General features: G+C 51.9%; 1 protein-coding gene across 1 annotated transcript; it reads left to right on the forward strand.

Moving 5' to 3' along the window:
- Positions 1-4,424: 4,424 nt before the first annotated feature.
- PDX1 (pancreatic and duodenal homeobox 1) lies at positions 4,425-9,098 on the forward strand. The gene is made up of 2 exons (XM_072937353.1): positions 4,425-5,031; positions 8,581-9,098. Exons 1-2 carry the CDS (start codon positions 4,464-4,466, stop codon positions 9,024-9,026), a joined length of 1,014 nt encoding a protein of 337 aa, XP_072793454.1. The 5' UTR covers positions 4,425-4,463; the 3' UTR covers positions 9,027-9,098.
- Positions 9,099-18,358: the final 9,260 nt, after the last annotated feature.

Here is an 18,358-nt window from a genome sequence, read left to right on the forward strand (position 1 = left end):
TAGACATGCTGAAATCTCACAAAAATAAATTTAAAATATTCTTTGCTGCCACACAGCAAGACAGTATAATGTCGTGGGCAAGAGAATGAGCTCTAAAGCCAGACCTCCTCAGCCCGGACCTAGGTGCTGCCACTTACTGGCTGTGTGATTCCAGGCAAGTTAAGCAACACCTCTATGCCTCAGTTTCCTGTACAGCAAAATGGGAATGACAGTATCCACCACGTGGGATCTCAGTGAGGACTGACATCTGTAAAGTACTCGAAACAGTGCCTGGCTCCACGTGTCTGCCGTTATTATCACTCCACGCCTCGGGTATACCTTATGGAGGAGTATTACTGTTTTCATTTTACAGTAAGGACAGAGGTCTTGTGGAGCTACATGACTTGCCAGGGGACACAGCTTGTACAGGGCAGATTTGGAAGACAGGTATAAGCAGCTCCTAAGACCTCTGTCATACACCAAGGCCAAGACATCTTTCTACTACTGAGTTTTTGTCACTCAAAGAGATTGCAGACAGGCACACAGTAAAGGCTATATATGTGTTGGATCACTAAATATTATTGAAAATATTCCTTCTTCTAACCAATAAATCATGTGAAATGCAGGTTGGTTCACGAAGGCGGCAGGAGTAACCCTAAAGTGAGGGGAAAGGCTTTTTTGGGCTCCAGCAGGAATCTGGAGGTAAGGAAAGGTTCCCAGGAGAACAAAGGATTAGTCACAGGAAACGGTGGTGGAGGGGGTGCGAAGAAAGGGAAATCTCAATGGAAACAAGAAGCTGGTTATCCAGGACTGCGATGAGAAGGGAAGCGATGAGGCCCGGGGTTTCTAGCCACTGCGTATCTGGATGACAGAACAGAGCCACAGGGATGAGCCGAGGGCTGCAAGGGTGGCCGCGGGGGTGCTGGAGGAGGGGCACACTTAGATCCTTTGGAGTCTCAACTTCCGTTCACACTTTTCCTTTCAGCTGCAAAGTAAACTGAGGGCCTCAGAAAGATTAAACAAAAACAGGAGGAAAGGGCTGGTGTCTTGGAGGGTGGGGGTCCACTCCCGGGGAGAAAGCACTAAACCCAGTCCTGGGGTGCAGTCTCCTATATTGCCCCTTCCACATTTCTCTTATGGTAGAAAGAGCCAGTGAGGTAGAGGACAAGACAATTATCCAATTAAATTAGATTCTTAGGCTGTATTTATCTATATGACTGGGAGGAGTGCTTAACTATCTGGAAAATAATTTCAACTCTCCACTTATTTCTGCTTGATTTTTTTCCCCCTAGGAATCAATGGCAAGCCTTTGATTCAAAGTCTGAGGTCCTTTTTCCTGAATGAGTTAGATCTTTCCTGGCCCCTGTCAGACCTGGATACCAGACTCTAAGGAAATCCCAGAGTAGGAAGGAAGGATTCCCTGGGGGAATAAAAACCGCCTGCATGTAAGTGCCCCTGAAAGGAAAGGTAACCTACGAAAATTCAAAGCACATTATGGAAAAAAATTCTCATTATTTACATCACATCATTCGCTTTACTGCTTCAACCCAGAGTATAATTTAATTTTGAGAGCAAATTAATTATAAAAAATATATACTCTAATAAACTAAGCTCCACACAAATTCACCACAAACACATCCATGGAGTTAAGTGATGTTCATGTACTGTTTTCCTTTAATGGGATACAATGGCTTAAAAATTCTTACTGCCAAGCCAAATTCAGCCCTTGGCATGCTTGGGAAACCACCAAGGCAGACTCAGCCATTTACCAAAAACAAGGTAATTCTGTGTTTTCCAGGTACAAACTGCATCTCGGGAAGGGAAGGGGGAAGAGGGCAGGCCAGGGCCTCCAATATCAGCGAGGGCCATCAGGACGTCCCGCTAATAAACGACTTTTTCACTGTCCACACTATAATTGGTTTACAGCCTTTTTTGTTTGTTTATCCATAAGAGCTGCTGTTAAATGGCTCGGCAAGGCGCTCGCCTAATGGCTCGGTATCGCTCCCGGGCCTGTGGGAGGCGAGAGGGGCGCAGGCGTCAGCGGGGATTCAGAGCGGAAACGCATTTCACCTGTAATGGACTTGGCGCTTTTATGATACCCTGAGCTACATCCACAGAAGAAACACAACCCACGATCTTGCCCAGTGGCAGGTTCTGCTGGGTGCGTCTTTTATATGTATATACAATATAATTAGCCAATCCAAAAATCCTGTTACCTTTGTCCCACCTAATAGCAGTAACAAATGGCTGTTTGACTTTAGCTTCCTGGGTCGCTCCTTTAGGTAGCCAGCAGCTACTAATAAGCTACTGTGAGGGTGGGAGGGCCTAGGGGAAACACCTTCAGTGCCCCTCGCCCCCGCGTGCCCCCCCCATTTTTTTTGTTGTTGTTGTTCAGCTGGGGGTCCCCGGATTTTTCCAGCGAGAGCCCAGGCGGATTCGCTTTCTGCTGAGCGCCTCTTTTCTTTCTGCAGGGCCGAGCAAAAATATTAAATGGGAGCAAATGAAGCATCGAAATGGAGACCAATTTACGAAACACGCAATTAGACCAGAAGTGCAAAGCAAACACTCTGGGTCGGGGTGGGGGGCGGGCGAGGTCGGGAGTGGGTGGGGGGAGGAGGGGGCCGCAGCCGCGTCCCGAGTAGAGGGGCAGCCGAGGGGGCGAAGGGAGAAGGAGAAGAAAGAGGAGGAGGGGAAAGGTGGCCGATCTTTGTCCTGAGCGGAGCTGCCGCCCGCTCATAACCGGGTCGCCAAGTCAACCCGTGGCGACTCGGCAGATTATCTCAGAGGGTCAACACGCCGCGGCCGGGCAACCTCCTCTGGCCCTGCCCTTATGATCGATGTGGTCACTCGCGGCCGGGTGATAACGCCGGGTCCTCCGCGGACGCCGCGAACAATGGACTCATTGACGCGGGCGCAGAGAGATTAGGTGCGCTGGTCCCACAGTCTTTTGCTCCCTTGCCCCATGGGACTGCAGGTGGCCCTTTTCCCTGAAGAAATCGCCGAAACTCCCCCACCAACCAGCCTCTCTCAGTCTGCCCTTGGGGGAGACCCGTTGCTCGGACGAGCCCCAGAGCAACACGCGTTCTCACCCTCGTGCGGACCATCCGGACCACCCGGACCACCCGATGCCCAGCGCTCATCCGATCACTGATGTTAACACGCCACCAGCATCTCAAAGAAGGAATCTGCAGAGAAGTCCAGACTCCCAACGGGCTTCTGCTTTCTAATGAAAATGAGGCGTATTTCAAAGTAGCACACTCAATCCTTACGCATACGGATGTTTCCATCAGGAGAAAATACATTAAAAAGCTGCCTCCTAAAGGGCTGCTAGTAGTCTGTAGTTTAGGAAAGTCAGTGCAGTGATTCTTCTCTTGTTGGCTCCTTGTGGTTCACGCTCCCTCTAAGGCTTTCCTGCAAAGGTGTGCAGTTTTTCTAAAACCTTCGTGGCGGTTCTTGGATTGTGGTCATTTGGACAGGATGCTCAGGGCAAACCGGTCGGCGGCGAAGGTCATGCCAGGGGTTAGGTGCCACCGCGACCCGGAGGTACTCTGTCTGCACCATTGGGTCCGAAAAAATCTATTTAGTGAGGACCCCAGAGTGCTCAGAAGTTACCGAACCAGTGGAAGCCAAACACTGACTTGTAATCAGAACACTGCGCTTTAACTTCTTTTTTGAACACTCTCCTCCTCTCCCTGTCCTGCCTTGTTTCAGTCGGACGCAGGAGTAGACTTCTGCAGCTGACGTCTCCGCAGAAGTCTCAGGGTCCTCAGGGAGCCGTCTAGGCTCTGGAACCCAACCCCCGCCCCCGCCTCTCAGCCACAGAGGGGACGCCACTTCTTTTCCCCGTTGCCACATTATGAAACTGCATTCTGAGTTGGCCAAATAAGCCCCAATTTCCCCAAAATCAGAATTAATGACTTCCTATTTGAAGAAGAAATTTAAAAGCCACTGTGAATGCTTCTGAAGTTATAGTTTGCACTCCAGAAATCCCCGGAGCACAGCCACAGACAAAAACATACTAGGAATGCTGGATCTTCATGTGTTAGATCACTGACATCACTCGTGGTTGTGTACAAATCTCATAAATAAAATAGAACCAGCTGCTTCCGACCCGTAGACCTGGGGTCTGCAAACTTTTTTGACCGTATTCCCTAACAGTTTAAAAAAAATACTTAAGTGTACAACCTCAACATATGTATATTTATAATTTATATTAATGAACTATGTACGTCATCAAACATACAAGGAAAATAGATCAAAGTACTATGAAAATGTTTCTGTAAATGAACTAAGGTCTATTATTTTCATGTGTGCCTTACTCTGGAGAGTACTGCCAACTACACATACAGGTGTGTGCGGTAAACTCAGCTCAGAGAGAAAACTGATACATTCAGGTGCTCCTGGGTACCTGGGCCTGGCTTCTTAAGCAGTCAGCCAGGCCAATAATGGCCTCAGGCTGAGCCACGTGGGGCACAGGGGAGCCTATGGCGCTGAGGCTGCCCACCCGTCCCCGCCGGCAGCGGGTTCCCTCTGCGAGCGGTGCCGAGCTGTCAAAGCAGAAGGGGTGGCGCCGGGAGCGGGAGCGCTGCACAGCTCCAAGACCCCGGCTCCAGCAACCTACTCCGGGTCGCCAAGCCCGGGAGGCAATCATGAATGGCGAGGAGCAGTACTACGCGGCCACACAGCTGTACAAGGACCCTTGCGCATTCCAGCGGGGCCCGGCGCCGGAGTTCAGCGCCAGCCCCCCTGCGTGTCTGTATATGGGCCGCCAGCCCCCGCCGCCGCTGCCTCCGTTCCCCGGCGCCCTGGGCGCACTGGAGCAGGGCAGCCCCCCAGACATCTCCCCGTACGAGGTGCCCCCGCTCTCCGACGACCCCGAGGTGGCGCACGTCCACCACCACCTCCCGGCTCAGCTCTCGCTCCCCCATCCGCCCTCCGGGCCCTTCCCGGATGGAGCCGAATCAGGTGCCCTGGAGGAGCCGAGCCGCTTCCAGCTGCCTTTCCCGTGGATGAAGTCTACAAAGGCTCACGCGTGGAAAGGCCAGTGGGCAGGTAAGCCTGGCTCCCCGCCCCCTTTGTCCTCACCTGCTCTCGACCCGACTGCCCTGACCTCCAAGCGCTCCCCAGGACTCTCTCCCAGTTCGCGTCCCCTGCCGCTAGGGATAACCCAGAGTCGGACTGAACCACTAAACCGTGCAGGGAGCTAACAAGGCTATCCTAAACAAAAGAGCTTCTCCGGTCCAATTTGGAGCATCTTCTCCAGTGGAAAGCTCCTCCTGGGAGCTTAAACCCCGTCCTTCCCTATACCCTGAAGTCCAGGAGCCCACGCGCTCCCTGCCAGCCTAGGCCTGGCAGAGCTCAAGGCTCCAATCCTCCTCCAGCAAGGGGTCCACCCGCCCAGGGCTCCCGGCAGTGCACGTTGAAGGAGTTGAGCAGGGCTTCGGGATGCTGCCGACCCGGCCTGAGCCCACCTTCAGAGCCCTGGGATCCTTCTCGCCTTGAGCCCGCTCCCCGGAGGCTTCATTAAAGAAAGCCAGGCCATCTCAAGGGCACCGAGTAGGTGCACCCAAGCTTCCCAAGTTGTCCAGCTGCCTCGTCTGGGTTAGGGGTGAGGTGGGGGGCTCACCGCAAGGCCGAGGATGACCACTCACCCTCGTAGCCAGGCAGCTGAGAGAGGCGACTGCGATGCTAGTTCATTTTTGAGCAAACAGAAGTGTTTGAAGGGCTCTCCTCGCGCTGCTCCCAGCGAGTCGGTTTGCGGAAGGAGATGCTCTCCTTACAAAGAGAAGGGGCCCGGGGCTCAGGGAGGCCTCAAGGCGCCGGCGTGTAACGGAAGGTCTCCCCGGACGGGGCGCCGGAGGGGGCTCCCAGGTCCCTCCCCTGCCCCAGCGGGTGACGAGTTCCGGCGCGGCCGGTGTCACCACTACACAGTGTTATCGCTTCCGTGCCGAAGCCGCTTCCAGTCGCACCTGCCCTGCAAATAGTTGACTTTTCTTTTCCTTCCAACTAACTGTCGGGACTCAGAGGAAGAGGCTGGAGCTGCCAGCCCCCCGCTCCTCATCCTCGCCACCCCAAGAGTCCTCGGCCCTGGTCTGCCAGGTCTGGCTGGCTTGCCTGACACTGACCCTGACACGGCAGGACTTTGGAGGGGGGATCTGGGCTCACCCAGGATCCCCGGGGCCCGGCTTTCCTCACTCTCAACGGCTGTGTGGGGACCGGGCAGGTCCTGAGGCAGGACAGGGCCCAACTCGGCTGCGTTCTCCTCCACTTCCGGCGAAACCCCGGGAGAAACGGGGCCAGATGCTGTGAGGCCCTCTTACCCTGCCTGCGCACTGCCGCCAAAGTTAATACGGGATTCTTGGGAGGCGGGAGGACAGCGCCCCTCGATTAGGGCAGCGGGACTCTCAGTCTGTAGTTTCCTATGGGAGCTGCTTCCCTCCAGGTCTCCCTTCCAGCTGTGTACTGGGGGCCAGGGTTCCCGAATTCCTGGCTCTCCTCACAGCTTCCTCAGGAAAAAGGCATGCAGGTTCTGAAAGAGCCTTTCCGAGGTGGGACAACTTCCCCACCCCCGCGGGTGTTACCCCTGCTCTGATGGAGCTTGGGCTCCGGCAGACCGAAGGAGCCAGAAAGAAAAACCCGAAGGAAAATCAGCAACCTTGGAGCAGATGGGAGGGACCCTGGAAGGGTGACTTCTTGGGGCTGGAGAGCTGGGACCAGAGAGGCGGTTGTAACCCCTCTGACCCACTGCATGCTCAGCTCGTGGCGGGGGGGGGGGGGGGCACCCTGGCAGCTGTCTGCTGCATGCTGCGGTGCTTGCGGTCCTCCCTGGGGACTTTGAAAGGAGCCGAACTTCAAGGTCTGAACCGCCTGCCGCTCCTAGTGAGGTTTCATGCCCCTGGGGAGAATGAGATGACCAAGGGGCTTCCATTCATAGCAGGGATATGAATACTAGTAATAGGGACTTTCAAAATTGTCAGCCTAAAAAAATGAACTGCACCAGCCTCATTGGCCGGCTGGTGCCTAAACGCCTCCCTCTGCGCCCCAGAGAAAGTGCAGCCCCAGGGCCCTTGACATCCTCCCAACACCATCAACAACAGCCTCCATCCTCAACCTGTGTTCCCTGCCAACTGGGCACAGGACCCCTGGGCTACTGGACCGAGGGCAGCCTCTCAGAGAACCTCGGTGAGGCCCGCGAAAAAGGGCCAAAGCCTTTTGTGGGTTGAATTTACAAAGTTTGGGGGACCTTTTAAATGTTCTTTTAAGGCTCCCTCGCTTCTCTCCCAAGCCAAGGAAGGCTTGGAAGTGTTAAGACTCTGAGAAGCCCCCCCAGAGAGCAGGACTCCGCGGACTGGGGCCTGAGCCTCTGCCTTGGCGCCTGGCTGGCTCCTTTCCGCTTGGGGAGAAACCGGAGCGGGTTGTATCCAGTAACTAACCCTCCCCCCCCAAAACACACACACTAGCTTTTCAACTCTAGCCAACAGTCACGGGAGAAATGTCGCATACATTTGCTCTACAACAAGCCGACTCAGGCCTCTTCCCCATCTTTGGTGGCCCCTTACCGCCCCAGCGTCCACAGCCCGGTGCCGCCGGTATTCCGCTCAGGAAAAGATCGGGACCTGGAGGCGCGCAGCCGCAAACACTGGGCTTGCGGCGCTGGTCTACCAAGCCAGGTGGCTGCTGCTTCCGCACGAACCGGGCTTGGGGCTCCTCTGCCACCCCCCAGTACCGCGGCCACCGGCGGGGCTCTCAGCTCCCCAGTGGGAGATCCAGGCTTCCCCCAGCCTCCCTTTCCACCTCTGCCAGCATTTGGGGCCCAGACGCAGAGGCTGGGGCTGACAGCGATCTTCTCCAGAGCTCAGAACAGTTTCCCTTCTCGCCCTGGGCAGGGGCTCAGCAGAGGGTAGAATGACAATTACAGAGGATTTACCAGCTCTTGAGTTGGGTCTGATTACAATATAACAATATATAGAGATAATATATAGGTCAGATATAACAGTATGTCATAACCTCGGGAGTTTTATTAGCTCAAGGTTTTTCAAACTGAGGGTTGCACCCATTGGTCATGAAATCAATTAACTGGGTTGAGACCATTTTTTTAAACGAAATAGTAACGTAGGAAAAACTAGATAGCATCATATGTGGTAAAGTTTAGTTTAATGTCCTGAATTTTTTGTACCAGTTACATATTGGTGTGTGAACTGGGAGATGATCTGAAATCTGTTTTACCCAGGGTCATCTCAGAAAGTTTCTTTTTTTAGTCCCGTATGAAAGGCATTTTTGCCTTTGCAGAATCCAGTCGGTTTAGATATTATGTGCATTTTAATCAATGTCAACCCAAAATATTAAGTGAACTCATTCTAGAACCACTGGTTGACAGAGCCCGCACAGCTTCAGTCTTCAGGAAAAAGCAGTCTTACTAGGAAAGGGCTGCGTGCCCCAGACCGGGCTCTTGGATTGGGGGCTGAGATTCAGTGGCTGGAGAGGATCCGAGGGGTCCAGCGTTCCTAGGACTGGGGCTGAAGTGTTGGGCTGCGTGGGTCGGGGCAGACCGGAGGAGCCACCAGGGGTCGGGACCACATTCACGTGCTGTGTCGCCCGCAGGCGGTGCCTACGCGGCCGAGCCCGAGGAGAACAAGCGGACGCGCACCGCCTACACTCGCGCGCAGCTGCTCGAGTTGGAGAAGGAGTTTCTATTTAACAAATACATCTCCAGGCCGCGCCGGGTGGAGCTGGCCGTTATGCTGAACTTGACCGAGAGACACATCAAGATCTGGTTCCAAAATCGCCGCATGAAGTGGAAAAAGGAGGAGGACAAGAAGCGCAGCTGCGGGACCGTGTCCGCAGGTGGCGGGGACGCGGAGCCCGAGCAGGACTGCGCGGTGACCTCTGGCGAGGAGCTGCTGGCGCTGCCACCACCGCCGCCCCCCGGGGGTGCCGTGCCGCCCGCTGTCCCGGCCGCCGCCCGAGAGGGCCGCCTGCCGCCTGGCCTGAGTGCTTCGCCTCAGCCTTCCAGTGTCGCGCCCCTACGGCCACAGGAACCCCGGTGAGAGATGGGGCTCCTCCCGCCAGGTGGCTTCGACCCCTCGCAAAGGAGGGAGGAGCGGAGCTAGGACCCCGGGTGTGGACCATCGGTCCTGGTCCTTCGATGGGGCAGGAGCTGAGGGACGCACCGCAGACTGGAGGGGATAACCCGCGCCGCGAGGCGCCTGTGTCTACTGGGGCGCGTAGCTGCCCTACCTTCTGGAAGGAGAAGAGACATTTTCTGTAATATCTGGGGCCTCTTCTGGTGACGTTGTTGGATTGACGTCTGCTGCCTGTTGCACAGGTCCCAGCACTCCAGAACCGTGGACTTCTTTAGAGAAAACAACTCTTCAAAAGACAGCAGAAACTATACAAACTGCAATACTCCCCAACACGGCAGGCAAGCTGGATAGAGCGCCTTAACTTTCCTGGAAACAGAGCCATTTTCACTCCAGCCTCCACTTTAACGTTTAGAAATAATTGAAAGGAAATGTCAGAGGTTTCAAAGACGTAGTAAAATCAACGCCTGTGGACTAGAATAATCCTTCCTCTTTTTAAAATCCGTTTAGCATAGTCACATACTTCACCCCCATCCCTCAACCTCGACCTCCTTCCTCTGGAGAAGGGAACATCTCGCAAGGGTGGCTGGGCAGCGGCAGGGCTAGGGTGTAGGGGCAATGCCTGAGTCCCTGTACACCCCAACGTTTCAATACTTCCGAGAGGGCTAAGGGAGATGCACCTGGAGCAAAGGTTTTGGGTAAGAAAGGCAGCCCCTGAGCAATCACTAAACTGAAGACACGTGGAGCTTTCTATTCAGGATGTGGATTTAGTGCCTGGTCCCGGGGCAGAGAAGAGTATGTGGGAGGCAAGTAGGGTGACCTGACCCACCCTGGACATTAGTCACAGGGCCAGTATGACTTCCACATCCTTAGAAATGACAAAAAGGTTTGTGTGTAGGGAGTGTGGGTGGAAATAGTTACTTTTACTTAAAGTTTTAAAATTACCTAACAGTTCTTTACAAACAGGTCGGTGGTTTCCAGGTCAGTTGCTTGTTTCAGAGTCCGGGACTTGATTCAGGTGATGTGTATGAGAAATGTTTAATAAATATAGGTAACATGGAAAGAGATAAAATTTGATTCCTCTCGCTTGTAGCAAACTCTTCTTAGGGTGCAATGATTCCAATTCATTTTCTAAAAATTAAAGCAGTATTTTTGGGGGGTACTAACCAGGGAAAACCTGGTAATTAAGACACCATGCTTGGGTTTTGGGTTGGGGCACCATATGAGCAATTTTGGGGTGAATTTTGGGCTTTGTTTTGTTTTATTTTAAAGTCACTTTTGAAGATGAATTTCTTGGGCAATACAGGCCAGAGGCACCAGGGGTTTGGAGTGTCACTGGCTGTCACAGAACAGGTGCAGAGCCAAAAGCTGCCGGCCTGCACAAACCGGGGCAGGCGGTGACTCGAAGACCAGGGCCCTGCCACGTCTCTTCTTTCCTCCCAAATTGGCGGTCCTGGGTGAGACGTTTTCCTGTGGTTCTTCCAAAGGAGATGTTGCTTTGGGTGTCTCCACTCCTGGAGCCCGAGGGTCAAGACTGTCTTGTGTTAGGGCCAACAGGCTCTGACTTAGTGGGTTTTCAACCCCCGGGCCACCCTGCTGCTCCATGCAGCTCTCGGACCGGGGTCATAGCCCCTCTGGGTAGCACCTCCTAAGCGCTCTAACCAGTTTCCGGACATCTGCTGAATCCCAAGAGTCGCTTATATTAATTTTTTTTGAACGAGACAAGAAGTTTTTGTTTTGTTGTTGGGTTTTGCTTTTACTTTTTGAGAAAGAGAGAAATCGAAGGTTCTGTGGATCAGAAGGATCTCATCCATTACGTCTCACAAGGAAGAAGGGGCCATTCCCTCACAGCCTCTCCACACCCGCCTGGGCTCTGGAGTCTAGCAAATCTGCTTTTGAACCCCGGGTCCTTCAAATACTGGCCCACGACCCTGATAAAACTACTCAACTTCCCAGTGTCTCGGTTTCCTCATCTGTAAAGTGGAGCTGAATATTACCCGATCAAGTGGTGCGGTTTAAACCAAGGAATACGCGTAAAGCGCTTAATTCAGTGTCTAGAATCCATCCGCAAATATCAGCTATTGTTTTATGATCATCATCATTTTCAGAAGCCGCTGGGGAACTGCGGCTGCCGAGATTTTCCGGGTCTCCTTTGACAAATCCCCCTCACCCGTGACCTCCGCCGTCGCTGTGCCTCTTGTTCACACAACGACTGATCTTTCTTGAGCAAGTCCTAGTTTTACTACGCCATTCCCCATAAATAAAGTCCTCTGACTTCCCACAGCACCCTGCACCAGGTGAGGCTATCTTCATCTTACTGAAGGGAAGCTGATGCTGGAGTGGAGGGACGACCTGCTGGAGCTCCGCCACCCAGCTGGCCGAGGTGCGGAGACTCGTCCTCGGAGAACAAGGAGGTCTTCGGGGCTCCACGGGGAAGCAGCCGCCCCTTCCGAGGCTCCCGAGCCAACCGCGCGCCGCGGCCTCTCCGCGGGGTCTCGAGGGTTCCGGGGTTCGCCGACCCGAGAAGCGGCGCGCGGCGCCCGGCGCCGGGCTCGGCGGCGGAGGGCGCGGTCCTACTCTGGGCCGCGCGCCGCCTCCAGCTGAGCGTGCTGCGATCGCCGAGCTGGGCGCAAAGCGCGCCTGGGCCGCGGTCCGGGGCTTGGGGACGGTACCGCCGCGCACACGAGGCCCGGCTTTCAGTCGCGCCTCCCTGGGCTTTAATTACGCCCTCCCTGACCCGCCTCCCGCCCTTAACTACGCGGGCCCTGGAGTAAATCCCTGAATTCTCCGTAAAATGAGCTCAAAACGAGGATGGAATGAGACTATGTCCTTCGAGAGTTTACTACCGGGCCTGGGGGGTAGTAGCCAGGACACGTGGTGGGGGTGGCGGAGGCGAGGTGGTGCTGCCAACCGAGGCCGGCCTTCCTGGGAGGCCCAGGGAGGCGGCGGAGAGCGAAGCCAAGTGGGCCTGGAAGGGAGGAAGGGGGCGGCCGTGCTCGGGCCGGGAGCCAAGCGGGGCCCCACCCGAGCGGCAGAAGCGTGGCGCAGCCCGTGATCCCGAACCCTCCGGCCGCAGGGTCCAGGTCTGGCCCACAGGGCAACCCGAGTGAGGCCGGACCTGCGCGTCTCCAAGCCAGCGCCGCCACCCTCGGCAGACTAGCGGGCGGCCGCGAACCGGGCGGAGGAGAGCAGGCGCTCGGCGCTCCCAGCTGAACCCACGCGCGCAGTCCAGGCTCCCGAGTGACGAGGCCTGAACCATTAGACCGCCCTGGAGCCCGAAAAACGTCAGCTAGCCGGGCCTGGGGCAAGGCCTCCTTCTGCCAGTCAAGCGATGTCCAGGTGTCAAAACCCCAGAGGTGACCGCGGCACCTACCTCCCGGTGGGGCTGGCAGCCTCCCTCAGCTCTTCAGGCCGGCGCGCTCCTCAGGCCGGCGCGCTCCTCACGCGGAGTGAACAGAGCGCGGCGGCCCTCGAACGCCGGGGAAAGCGTCCTCGGCGCGGAGGGAGACCAGGGTTCCGGCCGACGCCGTGCGCAGTCCGCCCGCGAGCGCGCGCCGCCCCGAGCGCCCCGCGTCCCAGGCTCGCCGCCCGCGCCTCCGCCGCCCCCACCCCCACTCCCCAGAGGTCATCCACGCTGGACCACAAGCCCCACCATTCCTCCTGGAATCTTCCATCCTCCGTGAGGGACGTTTGTGCCGCGCCACCGGGCGCTGCTGGCGCGCCCAGATGAGGCGGAGCGCTCCCCGCGCGCTGACGGCCGAAGCACCGTCCTGGCTCAGCCAAAGCCGCGGTCCCGGGATTTGGAAGAGCCCACGTGGGCTCCTCGCCACGCACATCCTCACGCAGAAGCCGCCGAGAGCTGGGGCCGGGATGCGGAACCCGGGAGAGCGCGCCGCTGTGCGGCCGGGGGCCTCCTGGTGCAGAGCATCGTGTTACACAGTGCCACGAACAGTGCGCGGCAAAGGCTCCTATTCTTTTGCGATTTATTTTTTCCTGTAGGTTTAACGGTTACTCCAAGAAGTTCTCACCTTAAGAGCTAAATTCATACCACCCAAGAACAACATCTGAGAGTTGGTTGGTGGTGATTTCAGGTCCTGCTTATTGCTTTTAACGGATTTGGCATCTGTAATTCGCTTGCAACTTTCGATCTGGACTGGCGCCTGAGTGCATCCAGCAACGTTTATTAGGCTCTTACTCTGTGCCGGGCACCCCTGGAAACCGTACAGTGCTTGCCCTGGAAGCTTTCAGTTTTTAAAAAGCCGATCACCTCGTCTCCTGATGGTCGTCACAGTCATGGGGATTGGATTGATTACGGGTGAATTTATCAGAGTATATAGGAGTCATTTAGGGTCCCCAAATTTCTCCTTTTAGAACAGCAAAGGCTGTTTTGATTTCCCAAATCATTTTTGGCCCCTGTAGTCTAGCGCTGTCACCTTCTCCATATCCTCTGCTTCAACTAATTCAGTTCAAAGCATTAAAGTTTGAATGAAATCTAAGAATTGCACTGCCCTTTCAAGTGCGTGAAACCTGCCTGTTTTTCCATTCCCAATCTCTCTCCCCCCACCCCTTCTCTTTCTCTCTAGATCGGTGTGTCTGTGTAGGTGTGGGTGTGTCTTAGGGTGGGCTTCTCTATCTTCATGCCTCTGTGTTTTCCTGTTGGCCAGTGTGCATTTGTGTGCGTGTGTTTAAGGTGTGTTTTACGTGGGTTGCCGTGGTGACAGTCAAATGTGTATGCAGGGACGAGGGACATCTTCATATATACTCACAGCCATCTCCCAAGTGCCTGATGACATTGCTGCTGATGAAAACTGTCCACTCAGGTAACTGTCTCAATTCCTTGTGTTGATACAATGTTTGAAGGCAGGAAACGCTATCTTTAGAAGAACACGAGTTGGAATTTTGGTAGAAGCTGGCTAATTGCTGAAGGATTGCATGATTACATAAGGAATTAAAATTGTTTTTCTTTTGAAGAAAAAGTGTTCACAGCTGAGGTCTTTCATACGTCAGCAGCATTACCTGGAAACCTCCTGAAAATCAAGTACTTAGAAGGGTCCGAAGAGGGATGTTCTGGGTTGACACTAAATCAAATTATATTCATGCCCATTCTGACAAGCTGGATGGAGCAGCAGTAAACCTGATAGGAAACTGAGACAGGGCAGCAGGAAGCAGAAAGGCTCCTCTGCAAAAGAACTAGGAGTGATGTAGCCTCAGCTGGCAGCCAGCCTTCAGGAAATCGCTCCACGTGGACAGCTGGAGCCAGGAGAAATGATCTGCGGGTGACTCCCAGTAGGAAGAAGAGGTACCAATAGCTGTCTTAAGAGTGAAAGTGACTGCTCATCTTTCGGACTACCTAGTGATAACCTGCCAAAGCCAGGTGCCCATATTAAAGTATGCTGTATTTATAGATCATGAGATAGAATGGTAATACAATTTTATTCCTTTTTTATTAAAGTTATTTTTCTCTATTATGGAAATGCTGTGGCTGTTGAAAGCATAGACAGCTCCAACCTCAAGTGATATTTTGTAATTCACTTTCAAGTTGAATTGCTTAGAGTCTTTCCCTAAACATGGAGCATACAGACACGTTGAATATGTGTCAGATCACCAGCATGCAGTCAGCATTCTTGTCTGCATTACAGAATACACTGAACTCTCACATCTGGTCATAATTACACATATAAAAATTGTAACAGTATTTTTGCTGGGAGCTATTTATATTACTTGAATACATTCTATTATTTCCCCAAATTCTCAATAAGTCTTATTTCCAAGGGAATGAGAGTTTGAAAAATCTTTTCTTCTAACTATACATGCTCTAAAAAATTCAGATGTTTCACACGTCTAGATGCCTCTGGAAATACTGCCAGTTTGAAACTGATATATTACATGGAATTATTTCTGCTTTGGTAGTTCTAAAAACACAATAAAATAGCCTCCAAGATTTAAGAACATTGAAAATACTGTATGATTGAATTTATTGCCATAAATAAATGCATGCTTTATTTCAGCTTAACATTGAAAGGCTAATTTTCTAGCCCAGAAATGCAATACAGCAGATTATTTCTCCCCTGGATGAGCAGGTCTTTCACAGACACACAAACACACAGACTTTGTAAAGCACAAGCCAACTCTCATGCCACCTGTTTTCCTCGTTCCGCATCCACTAGTTACTGCTCTTCCGGACTAGGGCAAGTAATTTAATCGCTTTGGGCCTGTCTGCACACCTGTGAATTACCGACAGTGCCACCTCTTGTGATTGCGTGATGGTTAAATAAAATAACGTACGTAAAGAGTACGTGCATGGGTGTGTGGGGTGGTTCCTCCAGAAACTGCGATCTTTCTCATCCCCCTAGAGCAGGGACAGCACTTGGCTCAGTGGGCTTCAAGCGTGACAACAGTGATACAAAACAGGTGTGTGTGTGTGTGTGTGTGTGTGTGTGTGTGTTTCCCCCGGGGCCCGTAGGTCCTCCCTCCCTCTGATGGGGGTAGCTAGGTCTTGTCTGGGTCTTCACAAGAGAGTGTCTGGGCTGAAAAGTCACCTTGGTGCTGACCAGGCAGGAGCAAAAAAACCACCAACTCTGTAAAACCAAGAGGCAAAAGCCAGTCCCACTAAAGTTACACTTCAAACAGCATTGATGTTTCAACTAGCTTTAGATGTAAGACACACATGTTTCGAGTAGCTTAAGAATCATCTGATGACCAGCAATAGAAAGTCTCTTTACACAGTTGACTTTTTTTAGGGGTCTTTGGCTCCCAAGAATAGGTGATTGTCCCAGGACCCCCTTAGTAAGTCACTCCCTTAGAAGTTACTGTGGGGCTAGGCCTGGCTGTGACTGCTACAAACCGCAAACAGCAGTGGCTGAAGAGTGAAGTTAACTTCCTTCCTACACAGAAGTCTGGAGGGAGGGGGCTCAGGATTGGACTATTGTTCCAGAGTCATCTGGGGCCCAGGTTACTTTGCCTTCCCTTTCTGCCGCCTCTAACTTGTGCCCCTCATTTCACAGGCCCATAGGGCACTCCTCTATGACACCCACTTTCTAAGCAACAGGAGAGAAGAAACAAGGAAAAAGTGTAGGACCTTGTGATAAGGGTGGAATTTTAGTCCCTGTGAGATGTCCACATTGTCATCCCTTGAACCTGTGGGTATGTTCCATTACAGAACAAAAGGGACTTGGCAGATATAGCTAGGTTAGGGACCTTAATTTAATCTCGGATTATCTGGTGGACCCAATCTAATCATACAAGCCCTTAAAAGCAGACTATGTTCACCAGCTGGAATCCAGGAGATGCAGCAGAGGGAAGAGTCAGAGGGATTCAGTGTGTGAGAGAATCCCATGTGCCACTGCTGGCTCTGGGATGCAGGTCCCATGTACCAGGACTGGGGAGAGGCCTCCAGGAGCCAAGAGATGCCCCCACGTGACAATCAGCCAAGAACGAGGACCTCGGTCCTATAACCACAGGCCCTGGATTCTGCCAGCAGCCTGAGTTCTGCCCAGACCCTCCCTAGTAGAGCCCAGCTGGCCAGCAAGTTGATTTTGACCTTGTGAAACCTGGAGCAGAGAAACCTGCTGAGACAAAGGGGACCCCTGGCCTACAGAATCTGGGAGATAACACATTTGTGTTGTTCGGTGCTGCTGTCACTGCAGCAATAGAAAATGAAAACAGTCCCCTTTACTTGAGTGGCACTTGGAGGATGCTGACACTTCATTAACAGGCTTAGGTGCATGACAACACCCAGCAGCACAGCAGGCCGGACGGCGCAGTCTTCATTCTGGGTGGCTGTTTTTCTAAGTAAAAATAGGAGGGGCAACATCGAAGGAGGAAGGGTAGAACGGATACTGGGGACAGCTAACAGCCCCCCCCCACTGCTACCAAGAGTCTGTGTTTAAAAAATTATACTCATAATTTGGCATCTTCTGCAAAAGTCATAGATGAAAACAATAGTCATTATCATACATAGCCCGGGCTACGCATGGAGCCCACGTCCTGGGATTTAGTGCTGGAGGGAAGCTTGTTTGGACAAACTTGCCTGTTTGTTTTTATCAGACACCTGTTTGCCTTGTATGTCAGAGAGTTCAAAATTAAAATCAGTCTTCAGTTAGAGCTCACCTGTGTCTCTTATCCAGGCAAAGCATATTGAGGAAGGCTGAGATTTTTAGTCAGAAAAACTGGCTTTCACCCAATTAAAAAATGGGCAGAAGACCTAAATAGATATTTCTCCAAAGAAGACATATGGATGGCCAATAGGCACATGAGAAGATGTGTTAATTGTTAGAGAAGTGGAAATCAAAACTATAATGAGATTATCACCTCACACTGGTCAGAATGGCCATCATTAAGTCTACAAGTAATAAATGCTGGAGAGGGTGAGGAAGAAAGGGAATGTTCCTACACTATTGGTGGGAATGTAAATTGGTGAACAGTTTGGAGGTTCCTTAAAAAACTAAAAATAGACTTACCATATGATCCCACTCCTGGGCATATATCTGCAGAAAACTCTAATTCAAAAAGGTACATACACTCCCGTGTTCATAGCAGCTCTATTTACAAAAGCCAAGACACAGAAGCAACTTAAATGTCCATTGACAGATAAATGGATAAAGAAGATGTTTTATATATAACATGTAATATACATATAGAATAGAATATTACTCAGCCAGAAAAAGAATGAAATAATGCCATTTGCTGCAACGTGGTTGGACCTAGAGATTATCATAAGTAAGTCAGACAAAGAAAAACAAATATCATATGATATCACTTATATGTGGAATCCAAAAAAATGATACAATTGAACTTATTTACAAAACAGAAAGACTCACAGAGATAGAAAACAAACTTATGGTACCAAAAGGGAAAGAGGGGGAGGGATAAATTAGGAGTTTGGGATTAACACATACACACTACTATACATAAAATAAATAAGATCCTATATATAAAATAGATAAGCAAGATAGAGCACAGGGAACTATATTCAATATTTTGTAATAAACCTTAATGGAAAAGAATCTGGAAAAAGATATAAGCGTGTGTGTGTGTGTATATGTATGACTGTATATATGGCTGAATCACTTTACTGTAAACCAGAAACTAACACAACATTGTAAATCAACTATAGTTCAATTGAAAAAAATTTTTAAAGGAGAAAAATTGGCTTCCAGTTCTGCGTTCACCATCCATCACTCTTCTGAACTGCATAGCAAATGACTTGGTCTCTTTAAGCCTGTCTTCTCATTGGTAAATTGTGGGAAATATCCACCTCGCAGGATTGCTGCGTACAACAAGGTACTTCAAAAGTACCT

The sequence above is a fragment of the Vicugna pacos genome, chromosome 14 (assembly GCF_048564905.1).
Source record: "Vicugna pacos chromosome 14, VicPac4, whole genome shotgun sequence".
Lineage (NCBI taxonomy): Eukaryota > Metazoa > Chordata > Mammalia > Artiodactyla > Camelidae > Vicugna > Vicugna pacos.

Excerpts from the sequence above, each read along its gene's own strand:
- PDX1 (XM_072937353.1), top strand. The coding sequence starts at position 4,464 with ATGGCGCTGAGGCTGCCCACCCGTCCCCGCCGGCAGCGGGTTCCCTCT. Across the intron at positions 5,032-8,580 it reads GTGGAAAGGCCAGTGGGCAG|GCGGTGCCTACGCGGCCGAG; the intron begins GTAAGCCTGGCT and ends TGTCGCCCGCAG.